Source organism: Notolepis coatsorum (assembly GCF_963971535.1).
Source record: "Notolepis coatsorum genome assembly, chromosome: 16".
Classification (NCBI taxonomy): Eukaryota; Metazoa; Chordata; class Actinopteri; order Aulopiformes; family Paralepididae; genus Notolepis; species Notolepis coatsorum.
The window spans coordinates 3,832,980-3,846,339 of NC_140180.1; the positions used below are offsets into that span (position 1 = coordinate 3,832,980).

The 13,360-nt window shown below is 47.9% G+C and overlaps 1 protein-coding gene across 1 annotated transcript in view; it reads right to left on the bottom strand.

Annotated features, from left to right (window-relative positions):
* Nucleotides 1-720: 720 nt before the first annotated feature.
* nox1 (NADPH oxidase 1) overlaps nt 721-13,360 on the bottom strand; it is a 109,965-nt gene continuing 97,325 nt past the window's right edge. Inside the window, exons 10-13 of the mRNA XM_084331387.1 lie at nt 11,195-11,300; nt 7,994-8,140; nt 7,006-7,130; nt 721-4,862 (exon numbers count right to left, since the gene is read on the bottom strand). Of these exons, the coding sequence (XP_084187513.1) occupies nt 4,736-4,862; nt 7,006-7,130; nt 7,994-8,140; nt 11,195-11,300 (505 nt within the window). The 3' untranslated portion in view covers nt 721-4,735. The remainder of the gene's footprint in view (nt 4,863-7,005; nt 7,131-7,993; nt 8,141-11,194; nt 11,301-13,360) is intronic.

Consider the following 13,360-nt stretch of genomic DNA (forward strand, 5'->3'; position numbering starts at 1 on the left):
TGCGTGGGGATGGGTCTTCTCCCCGCAGTCGGGAGCACTCCATATGACTGTCAAAATATCTTTGCGCACGCTCCCACGCGCACGCCCGTATTCCGATCCCTGTGCAATCATATTCACAGGTATATATTGTCATTTGAAACAAGTTACCAATGCATTGTCCCGTGGGATTATGCCCCCCCCCCGCGGGTGAAATTAATTAGTATCCCCATCAATCTCTCTCTCTGTCTGCCAGTCGCAGACTGTGTGGGTGACTGTCACTCAAAGCGCTTATGGGCGGAGCCCAGCACAAACTGCATGAAATCGTGAGGTTGAACATTTTTGCTTTTGAGTACTTGATTAAAAATATAAAACAATGATTTTTTTTTTTTAAAGGAACTTTACAGATGTGTTCCATAGACTCTCAGGAATTGTGTAAAGTTGCCCAAATAGTGCAAGGAATAGCAATGCATGGGACCTTTAAGGTTTCATACACTGTATGAGAGACCTTTTATACATGGTATGATGACCTTTATACACGGTATGAGGAAGACGTGTAGGGGAAAGGATAAGGGAATGGGGTTGAGAGCGAGGGAGAGAATAGGTTGAGAGGGAGGGTGAATAGGTTGAGAGAGAGGGTGAATGGGTTGAGAGAGAGGGTGAATGGGTTGAGGGAGAGGGTGAATGGGTTGAGGGAGAGGGTGAATGGGTTTAGAGGGAGAGAATGGGTTGAGAGCGAGAGAATGGGTTTTAGTTTATTTATTTAGCACATTAAAGAAAAAAGTGCTAGGAGGGAACGAAGCCCAAAGGGCTTGTACAAAGTTCCACTCCCATCAATGTACATAATCATGAACGAAATGCATGTAAACATGGTCTAGAAAATAAACTCAAAACAAGAGATGAGAGATATTCACTATATATATATATATATATTTTTTTTTACGTGGTCAATATCAGAATTCAGTGTGAATAATACACATTCCATTTTAAACCAAGTCACCAGAGAGCTGGTGTTCAGACGTGACGTGACGACCCTTCCTCCTCCCGCAGCCTCCTCGACCTGAACAAGGAAACACTGCTGGCTTTAATACCATGTGGAGGAATGCGGTTGGTCCGCGGCGAGCGGCGCCTCTGTCCGCCTCTCACGTGGAAGACGCCAGAGGCCATCAGTCACAGCAGAGGACGCAGCCGCTACATATCTCCAGAACCGGATCCACAGCACTGCTCACAGCAAGACCCGGAGCCGAGCTGTACTGGCCCGTTCCCAACAGACACCGTTTAACCCTTTCACTACCACACTACAGACGGTTAACCCTTTACTACCACACTACAGAAGGTTAACCCTTTCACTACCACACTACAGACGGTTAACCCTTTACTACCACACACTACAGAAGGTTAACCTTTCACTACCACGCTACAGTAGGTTAACCCTTTCACTACCACACTACAGAAGGTTAACCCTTCACTACCACGCTACAGTAGGTTAACCCTTTCACTACCACACTACAGACGGTTAACCCTTTCACTACCAAACTACAGACGGTTAACCCTTTCACTACCAAACTACAGACGGTTAACCCTTTACTACCACACACTACAGAAGGTTAACCTTTCACTACCACACTACAGGAGGTTAACCCTTTCACTATCACACTACAGACGGTTAACCCTTTACTACCACACTACAGAAGGTTAACCTTTCACTACCACGCTACAGTAGGTTAACCCTTTCACTACCACACTACAGACGGTTAACCCTTTCACTACCACACTACAGACGGTTAACCCTTCACTACCACACTGCAGACGGTTAACCTTTCACTACCACACTACAGGAGGTTAACCCTTTACTACCACACTACAGAAGGTTAACCTTTCACTACCACGCTACAGTAGGTTAACCCTTTCACTACCACACTACAGACGGTTAACCCTTTCACTACCACACTACAGACGGTTAACCCTTCACTACCACACTGCAGACGGTTAACCTTTCACTACCACACTACAGGAGGTTAACCCTTTACTACCACACTACAGAAGGTTAACCTTTCACTACCACACTACAGAAGGTTAACCCTTTACTACCACACTACAGACGGTTAACCATACTGGGCTGCTCACTAAGGTCTAATGTGAGCCGTATGCATTGCCCGCCTCTCTTGGCTTAACGTTGAAAATGTATTATTTTAATACACTTGTGCAGGTCCAAAAACCAACGCTTTAAGGAGATATTTTATTTTTAGATCATTAACTCTTTGCAATAACCTGCCTCAAAACCTCTGCTGCATTTACAGTAGATTCACTTTAAAAAATAATCTTAAATTGTATTTTAACACTGTAAAGTATTTAGTTTTAGTTTTCTTTTTCTGTGCTTGCATCATGTCATTTAGCCATCTTAATTGTTAGTTTCATTATGCATTGTGTGTCAAGTACTGACTTTTAATCATTTTGTTTTGCAATAATAATTGTTTGTGTGGACCCCAGGAAGACTATAGCTGGTTGCTATGGCAAATGCTGTAGTGTGGTAGTGAAAGGGTTAACACGTGTTGTCGCAGTGAAATGGTTAACTTTTTTTTTTTTTTTACAAATTAAAAAAATATTATTACAGGGGGACACTTCAAGAACAATCCAGATTTAGTATTTTTCTTTTGCACATAATCTCATAGACATCCAAAACCCCTGGTTTGCACACATTAATTTAGTTTGACAGTTATCGAGAGTAAATGAGTTTGAACGTGGCCACGCCCACCAGCGATGTCATCGGGGACATTGGATCCTTGTGTGTTGTGTTAAGTGCAGCTCCATGGAATGATGAAAAATAGGCAATAAAATGGTGCGTTTATATTTACAATTTGTTCCTCACATTTGACCCGTTCACTCACCGGCGGCAGAGGAGCCAACCTGGTCATCGGGAGCAGTTCGGGGTTAATAAGTATCTTGCTCAAGGACACTTCGACCATAATTCAAACTCATTGACTCTAAGCGAAATGAACGTGTGCAAAATGAGTTTTTGGGATGTGCTCCTTTTCATAAACACGGGGTTATTTACAATATTTACAGCGTATTATCCTTCTCAAATGTACAAATATTTTTAAAGACATTAGATATACCCAATACCTCGTTGTACAGAGCTGTTTTACTGTAGTAACGCATCACTGTAGAAGCGATCGTGTAAACCAGCGGGTTACAAAGTGACTTTTCTAGTGTAAAGTATATGCAAAGTGTCACCCTTCGGCGTAGAGAAGGGACAGGTTAGTTTCTACTAGGGCTGACCCCGAATAGTCGACTAAGCGATCGAAAGGAGCCGTAGTCGACTGCCAACATCTTAGTCAAATGCAAAAAAATATATATATATTTTTTTTTATCATTCTTTACAAAAGCAAAGAGGCCTAGAAGCGTGGCTAACGCTAATGGCGCGCATACCAGAGGCTAACTGCCTAAGAAAGGCACTGAAAGAGGATTTCACCCATCTAATGAACACACTAATATCAAGATGTATCCATCAGTGGACCAATTGCATGCTTTCACAGAGGACAAGAATCCTTCAGTCGACTCAGATATTTGACCAGAGTTAGCCTGCCACTTTTACTGTTACTCTGGACTTTTTATCAAATTTCTTGTCTCTTTTATATTGTACCTTGTTCTTTTCCTAATTGTACAGTACCTTTTCTGTAATTTTTGGTGTAATTTTACTTATTACTGTAGTCGTGTATGTGTTTTTTATCATGTACCTGTAAATTTGTAGTCATTTGTAAATGTGCTATAGAAATAAAGATGACTTGACTTGACTCCTTCAGACATTAGGCACCCCCACAGCCCAAATGAAATGATCCAAAAAAAATATATATATATATATAATAAAAAGAAAATGTAATCTTTTTTGCATTCAGGGGGGTAGTCGACTACAGTACCAGTTTGGCAAATATTTTGGCCAATCAAAGTCGACTATACAAATCGTTAGTCGGGGACAGAGGCCTAGTTTCTACTCCAGCAGCCGTCACGTTATACGCAGCAGGTACTGATCGGTCTCGTGGAACGGAGGGTGACGTGACTGAGAAACACGTCCTTATCTCCGATCCTGCGCCCGTATCTGCGGAGGCGACACCGAGCAGAGCCGCTCCCTGAGTAAGTATGATGGATGTGAACGACGCACGTCACACGGGTGCTGCACTGTGGAAGTCAACAGGGAGGTGTAGTCATGGTTACGTCATTGCTGTTTTCCGGCCGGTCCACCTCGCTTGAAATTGCAACGTATTTCCCCCATTGCACCATTTCTAAATCGTCTCGTTTAAAACAAATAAAGCGTGAACATTTGCACGGTGTACCTTTCTGTGCGTATTCATCCACAATCTATAGCTCCAACATGAAAATATTCTCAATTAATTGTAAAATAATTACGTCGAATTTTATTTCAACCAAAAAAATGCTTAAAATAATGTTAGTGATAGAAGGGAACTCATTTTGTGCAAAAATGGAAAGCTTTCCAATGTCCATGAGGCAGAATTGTTACAATAGCCGATAATCCATTTTCCCCAATGATAAATCCCTAAATACGGGTGGACCTCAGACCTCAGACCTCTGACGTCAGACTACACCTCCCTGTGGGGCATTGTCTCTTTTGTTTGCATGACTCGCTTGGGCTTTCTGTAAAGGAGGAGGAGGAATCCAAAGGGGGGCTTCCGTAGTCGGTGACGCAGCAGAACGTGTCATCATTGTTCACTTTTTAAACTGATCCGTGAACGTGTTCCTCCACTCAGAAGTTCTCCATGTTGAAGTAGAACTTGGTCTTCCTCGGGTCCACGTCGGAGTACTTGGCGCATTTCTTCTCCAGGACTTTGGCCAAAACCGCAGGGCCGCAGAGAAACGTACCGATCACCGACCTGAGAGAGATGGAGAGAGAGAGAGAGAGAGGAGGTAGAGTAGAGAGAGGAGAGAGAGAGAGTAGAGAAGAGAGAGTAGAGTAGAGAGAAAGGGAGAGTAAAGAGAAAGGGAGAGGAGAGAGTAGAGTAGAGAGAAAGGGAGAGGAGAGAGAGGAGAGAGAAAGAGAGTAGAGAGAAAGGGAGAAGAGAACGGGAGAGTAGAGAAAAAGGGAGAGAGAGAGAGAGCATGAAGGGTCAGAGAGCAGGAAAGAGATCTATTAACACTTTCCGTGCCAGCCTCCGTGTCCTATTTACCCTGTTGAATGCCACCACTCTATTCAATGACAGAGCTCTCACATTTGTTGAACGCATAAACTCTATCTTAAATTATGGCTATGTGTCTAATACGACCGTCGCTTATCAATGACTTGTTTGCAGTCAACATTGTCGAAACTGATTTTTTTTAAATCGGTTCATTTCCATTTTATACCATTTTGAAAAACGCTTGTTTTTTTAAACTTTCCAAAAAATTCCGAGATTCTGCAGGAATCGCGCTTTACTGTAATAAACAAAACACGTTGTAATTTTTCGGCCTATTTATGAATTGTTTTCAAATAAACGCTAGATTATCGATAGTATATGTGTACTTATGCACGCTATAAAAATCCATTATCTTATTTCCTGATCAGCTACACACACTCACTTACACTATGAATTGAAAATGGGGGACCCTGATGTAAACAAGACAAACGTCTTTCTCTGGTCTGCATCCCCTTAACAAGTGTGTATTGAGCCGTACTGTATTGTACCCATTCTGCAATCTGTTAAATAAAGTTTTCATTCATTCATTCATTCATTCATTCATTCATTCATTCATTCATTCATTCATTCATTCATTCATTCATTCATTCACAGCCACATACACACATAGGGGACATGTTGATATATAGGTGAAAACAGCTCTGATTATCCCAATACTGGTCAAATAGATTCTTTACCTCAGATCAGATGTTCTCCAAAAAGATTATTCCAATTCCTGATCGCCATTCCAAATATCGATCGCGTTTATTGATCCAACGCTGGGTGGTCAAAAGACATATTCCACGCTGTTTTGATGGTGGGCAATGACTGGGATCGTCTCCGGTTTTCCCTGTTCGAGCTCAGACAGATCCCCACTGGTAACGTGAGGCTAGATTGATGAAATATGAATGGAAATCACTAATAAAAAAAATAACGATTAAACGACGGTTTTGCATGAACTAACGAGATTTCCCGTTGTTGGCACTGAAAGTGTTAAGGTGTGCAACCATAAAGCAGGTATAAGGCCCCGCTCACACTGTAATCATAAAGCGGGTATAAGGCCCTGTTCACACTGCAAGTCTCAGGGCTCCAACATGTTTATGTTAGCAGCCTCATTACTTAACACTTCTGTTGTTTCAGTGAAGTAAAGTCGACTACAGTCACGTTTTATTTGCCTATATTTATTGTAACGTATAATATAAGTAAGGGATAATGTATAGCTACGAGGTCATTGTCGCAAAATAATTGACCGACACAGAGTTTAAAATACCGAGGCGCAGCACCGAGGTGTTTTAAACGTCAGTGAAGGTCAATTATTTTGCGACAATGATCGAGTATAGCTATACATTATCCCGCTTATTACATGGCTAACTTACTAACAATATACCTAATTCATTTTACACCATCGACAAGATGAGATCAAATGCAGACGCAGTTCTGTTCTGGCTCCGCTGTCATCGTCACACACACTCCGCTGTCAGTGCAGCCGGCAGGTGTGTCTGATTGGCTGCACTGAGGCAGTGTGTCGGTGGCCTTGATTTGCGAACAGCTGCGCACAGCGGTCATTATTGTTCGGCAGAGGTCCGTTATCGAGTAATATCGGACCTCTGACGAGCTATATTGACCAATCACAATCAAGCATTTCGGCGAATGTTAAAACGCCATGTAATAATACTGTATACTTTTAACGTTTACTTTTCTCATATTCTTATTTTCAGTTCAAATTTGATTGCCTATATCTATGTCTTTCTACTATCACCCTGCCCATATCTGTACCTCCCCCCCCCCCCCATGCTGCTATGACACCAGAATTCCCCCCAGGAGATTAATAAAAGGAATATCTTCATTGAGAACTTAATCTTACGTGGGGTTCTCTTTGCGGACTTGCTCGAACTCCTTGTCCCAGTTGGGCCTTCCGTAGTGGGTCTTCTGTTTCAGGCCCGTCACCACGTCCGTGTCCTTGTCGAAATGGACCATCACGTGTGCCGTCTGTGGTCGGAAAACAATTCGAAATGTGATTGTGACTGCCTCATTTTGTTGCATTTTGTACTTTAGTTTTGTATATATATAGTGTTTGGTCTTTATTCGTTTTACTTTTTTTTTTACTGCATGAAGCACAATCTTAGGAGGCTCATACAGAACCAAGCATTTCACTGTAATGTACCTTATACAGGTGCAGCTCAACACATTTGAATATTGTGGAAAAGTCAGCAGTCTTCCCCGTGACTGTGTAGCTCTCTGAACCAGACTGAGGCTCAGGAAACCTCTGCAGGTGTTTTCAGTTAATGATCCGATTAGTGTGCGACACTCGAGATACTGAATTTGGGGTTTTCATTAGCTGTAAGACACAATTATCAAAATTATAACAAATAAAGGCTTGAAATATTTCACTTTGTGTGTAATGAATCTATAATATATGAGTGTTTCACTTTTTGAATTCAATTACTGAAATAAATGGACTTTTCCACGATATTCAAAATGATTGAGCTGCACCTGTATGTGACAAAACAAAACGTGAAACTTGAGCGAGAGGAACCCTTCAGCCACTTCAGACGGTACTTCATTACTACCGACCACGACAGATCAGTACTGTATATTTGCATATCTTGTATGTCACAAATGTAACAGTACTGTATACCTGTATGTCATGATATATATCTGTATATCTGTATGTCATAAATGTCATTATGAATTGAAAACAGGGGGGACCCTGATGTAAACAAGACGAAAGTCTTTCTCTGGTCTGCATCCCCTTAACAATTGTGTGTATTGAGCCGTACTGTACTGTACCCATTCTGCAATCTGTTAAATAAAGTTTTCAATCGATGGATCAATAAACCAGCCACACGTACGTGGCTCTGGTCCCAGCCGGTGAGGAACAGCTTGTACGTGAGGAAGTCCCCCATCCCCCGCTCCTCCATCTCCCGCTCCAGCACCAGCAGCAGGTCGGAGAACCACTCGAAGGCGTGCGTCTCCCGACACAGCCAATAGAAATAGATCTGCAACCAGGAAGTAATCGGGAGTCGTCAAGACGATGAAGGAAATGACTGTGCCGGGTGACTCACGACTCACGGCCCGACACAACACACCGGGGGAAACCACACCGTTGTCATCGCAAGGAAACAATGGGCCTCGTTCACGAAGCGAGATAAGATAAGATAAGATGTTCCTTTATTGATCCACCTTGGGGGACATTCAGGCATCATAGCAGTGTGGGGGAGGGGCGAGGGGGGGGGGTACAGGTAGTAGAAGACATGCAGGTCACAGAATGATAGCACAGTACAAATAAAAATAGAATAAAAAAAGGCAGTGTAAACACCTATAACAGATTTCCTCTTATTTTGTTCTTAACTAGCATTTTTTCTTTTTTCTTACCTGGGATTCAGCAATGTTTTCTTATTTTTGCTTTTCTCTTAGGCAAGACCAAATTCTAAGAGTGGTCGAGAGCACTCTTACCCAGATAATAAAAAAATTAAAAAAAGCCTATACCATTGGTCAATTGCCCCCAAATACGACTTAAAAAACCCAGAACTTTTCAATAATAATTATAATAATAATAATAACTTCGAAGCAACCAGGCCTTCTGCTTCTGAAAATGATTATATATGGCCGTTAGAACAGTTAGATGCTCTGACCGCCCAGGCGCTGCCCCTCAGCCGCCAGGGGAAAACTGACAGGCAGGAGGTCCCACCTGGGGGGAGGATTTTATCAGCCCACCCCTCATGACCCCTCACCCCTGATACGATGCAACGACAAAGCAGAGCCATGACACCAGTCGTAGCGTGCTACATGAAAAGCGCAGTATACCTGTTAACAGGGTAACAGCTTCACATTCTGCACGCCAGCCACGCCCACTCTCTATCACAACCAAAAAGGGCAAAAGTTCACTCTCACTACTGCAAGAGGAACGCCGTTTTTTATGATGAGAGAAGACATAAGCCCTCAATCAAGTGTTGGTCACAGGCCTTATAAGTCTACATGACAGCGACCAAACTATTTTCAGAGAAACAGAGGGCTTGAGGGACAGACAGAGGGCTTGAGGGACAGACAGACAGAGGGCTTGAGGGACAGACAGAGGGCTTGAGGGACAGACAGAGGGCTTGAGGGACAGACAGAGGGCTTGAGGGACAGACAGAGGGCTTGAGGGACAGACAGAGGGCTTGAGGGACAGACAGAGGGCTTGAGGGACAGACAGAGGGCTTGAGGGACAGACAGACAGAGAGCTTGAGGGACAGACGGAGGGCTTGAGGGACAGACAGACAGAGAGCTTGAGGGACAGACGGAGGGCTTGAGGGACAGACAGAGGGCTTGAGGGACAGACAGAGGGCTTGAGGGACAGACGGAGGGCTTGAGGGACAGACAGAGGGCTTGAGGGACAGACGGGGAGCTTGAGGGACAGACAGAGAGCTTGAGGGACAGACAGGGAGCTTGAGGGACAGACAGAGGGCTTGAGGGACAGACGGGGAGCTTGAGGGACAGACAGGGAGCTTGAGGGACAGACAGAGGGCTTGAGGGACAGACAGAGGGCTTGAGGGACAGACGGAGGGCTTGAGGGACAGACAGAGGGCTTGAGGGACAGACAGACAGAGAGCTTGAGGGACAGACGGAGGGCTTGAGGGACAGACAGAGGGCTTGAGGGACAGACAGACAGAGAGCTTGAGGGACAGACAGAGGGCTTGAGGGACAGACGGAGGGCTTGAGGGACAGACAGAGGGCTTGAGGGACAGACAGAGGGCTTGAGGGACAGACAGGGAGCTTGAGGGACAGACAGGGAGCTTGAGGGACAGACAGAGGGCTTGTGGGACAGACGGAGGGCTTGAGGGACAGACAGAGGGCTTGAGGGACAGACAGGGAGCTTGAGGGACAGACAGAGGGCTTGAGGGACAGACAGAGAGCTTGAGGGACAGACAGAGGGCTTGAGGGACAGACAGAGGGCTTGAGGGACAGACAGAGAGCTTGAGGGACAGACAGAGGGCTTGAGGGACAGACAGAGGGCTTGCAGGACAGACAGAGGGCTTGAGGGACAGACAGAGAGCTTGAGGGACAGACAGAGGGCTTGAGGGACAGACAGAGGGCTTGAGGGACAGACAGAGAGCTTGAGGGACAGACAGAGGGCTTGAGGGACAGACAGAGGGCTTGAGGGACAGACAGAGAGCTTGAGGGACAGACAGAGGGCTTGAGGGACAGACAGAGGGCTTGCAGGACAGACAGAGGGCTTGAGGGACAGACAGAGGGCTTGAGGGACAGACAGAGGGCTTGCAGGACAGACAGAGGGCTTGAGGGACAGACAGAGGGCTTGAGAGACAGACAGGGAGCTTGAGGGACAGACAGAGAGCTTGAGGGACAGACGGGGAGCTTGAGGGACAGACAGAGGGCTTGAGGGACAGACAGAGGGCTTGAGAGACAGACAGGGAGCTTGAGGGACAGACAGAGAGCTTGAGGGACAGACGGGGAGCTTGAGGGACAGACAGAGAGCTTGAGGGACAGACAGGGAGCTTGAGGGACAGACAGAGGGCTTGAGGGACAGACAGAGGGCTTGAGGGACAGACAGAGGGCTTGAGGGACAGACAGAGGGCTTGAGGGACAGACAGACAGAGAGCTTGAGGGACAGACAGAGGGCTTGAGGGACAGACAGAGGGCTTGAGGGACAGACAGAGGGCTTGAGGGACAGACAGAGGGCTTGAGGGACAGACAGGGAGCTTGAGGGACAGACAGGGAGCTTGAGGGACAGACAGAGGGCTTGAGGGACAGACAGAGGGCTTGAGGGACAGACAGAGAGCTTGAGGGACAGACAGAGGGCTTGAGGGACAGACAGAGGGCTTGAGGGACAGACAGAGGGCTTGAGGGACAGACAGAGGGCTTGAGGGACAGACAGAGAGCTTGAGGGACAGACAGAGGGCTTGAGGGACAGACAGAGGGCTTGAGGGACAGACAGAGAGCTTGAGGGACAGACGGAGGGCTTGAGGGACAGACGGGGAGCTTGAGGGACAGACAGGGAGCTTGAGGGACAGACAGAGGGCTTGAGGGACAGACAGAGGGCTTGAGGGACAGACGGAGGGCTTGTGGGACAGACAGAGGGCTTGAGGGACAGACAGGGAGCTTGAGGGACAGACGGAGGGCTTGAGGGACAGACAGAGAGCTTGAGGGACAGACGGGGAGCTTGAGGGACAGACAGAGAGCTTGAGGGACAGACAGGGAGCTTGAGGGACAGACAGAGGGCTTGAGGGACAGACAGAGGGCTTGAGGGACAGACAGAGGGCTTGAGGGACAGACAGAGGGCTTGAGGGACAGACAGACAGAGAGCTTGAGGGACAGACAGAGGGCTTGAGTCCCAGACAGAGGGCTTGAGGGACAGACAGAGGGCTTGAGGGACAGACAGAGGGCTTGAGGGACAGACAGGGAGCTTGAGGGACAGACAGGGAGCTTGAGGGACAGACAGAGGGCTTGAGGGACAGACAGAGGGCTTGAGGGACAGACAGAGGGCTTGAGGGACAGACAGAGGGCTTGTGGGACAGACAGAGGGCTTGAGGGACAGACAGAGGGCTTGAGGGACAGACAGAGAGCTTGAGGGACAGACAGAGGGCTTGAGGGACAGACAGAGGGCTTGAGGGACAGACAGAGGGCTTGAGGGACAGACAGAGGGCTTGAGGGACAGACAGAGAGCTTGAGGGACAGACAGAGGGCTTGAGGGACAGACAGAGGGCTTGAGGGACAGACAGAGAGCTTGAGGGACAGACGGAGGGCTTGAGGGACAGACGGGGAGCTTGAGGGACAGACAGGGAGCTTGAGGGACAGACAGAGGGCTTGAGGGACAGACAGAGGGCTTGAGGGACAGACGGAGGGCTTGTGGGACAGACAGAGGGCTTGAGGGACAGACAGACAGAGGGCTTGAGGGACAGACAGGGAGCTTGAGGGACAGACAGGGAGCTTGAGGGACAGACAGAGGGCTTGAGGGACAGACAGACAGAGGGCTTGAGGGACAGACAGGGGGCTTGAGGGACAGACGGAGGGCTTGAGGGACAGACAGAGAGCTTGAGGGACAGACAGAGGGCTTGAGGGACAGACAGACAGAGGGCTTGAGGGACAGACAGGGAGCTTGAGGGACAGACAGGGAGCTTGAGGGACAGACAGAGGGCTTGAGGGACAGACAGACAGAGGGCTTGAGGGACAGACAGGGGGCTTGAGGGACAGACGGAGGGCTTGAGGGACAGACAGAGGGCTTGAGGGACAGACAGAGGGCTTGAGGGACAGACAGAGGGCTTGAGGGACAGACAGAGGGCTTGAGGGCCAGACGGAGGGCTTGAGGGACAGACAGAGGGCTTGAGGGACAGACAGAGGGCTTGAGGGACAGACGGAGGGCTTGTGGGACAGACAGAGGGCTTGAGGGACAGACAGGGAGCTTGAGGGACAGACAGGGAGCTTGAGGGACAGACAGAGGGCTTGAGGGACAGACAGACAGAGGGCTTGAGGGACAGACAGGGGGCTTGAGGGACAGACGGAGGGCTTGAGGGACAGACAGAGGGCTTGAGGGACAGACAGAGGGCTTGAGGGACAGACAGACAGAGGGCTTGAGGGACAGACAGGGGGCTTGAGGGACAGACGGAGGGCTTGCAGGACAGACAGAGGGCTTGAGGGACAGACAGAGGGCTTGAGGGACAGACAGAGGGCTTGAGGGACAGACAGGGAGCTTGAGGGACAGACAGGGGGCTTGAGGGACAGACAGGAGGCTTGAGGGACAGACAGAGGGCTTGAGGGACAGACAGAGGGCTTGAGGGACAGACAGAGGGCTTGAGGGACAGACAGGGAGCTTGAGGGACAGACAGAGGGCTTGAGGGACAGACAGAGGGCTTGAGGGACAGACAGAGGGCTTGAGGGACAGACAGGGAGCTTGAGGGACAGACAGAGGGCTTGAGGGACAGACAGAGGGCTTGAGGGACAGACGGAGGGCTTGAGGACAGACAGACAGAGGGCTTGAGGGACAGACAGACAGAGAGCTTGAGGGACAGACAAGAGAGCTTGAGGGACAGACAGACAGAGGGCTTGAGGGACAGACAGTGACAGAGAGCTTGAGGGACAGACAGAGGCTTGCAGGACAGACAGAGAGCTTGAGGGACAGACAGAGAGCTGAGGGACAGACAGAGGGGCTTGAGGGACAGACGGAGGGCTTGAGGGACAGACAGAGGGCTTGAGGGACAGACAGAGGGCTTGCAGGACAGACA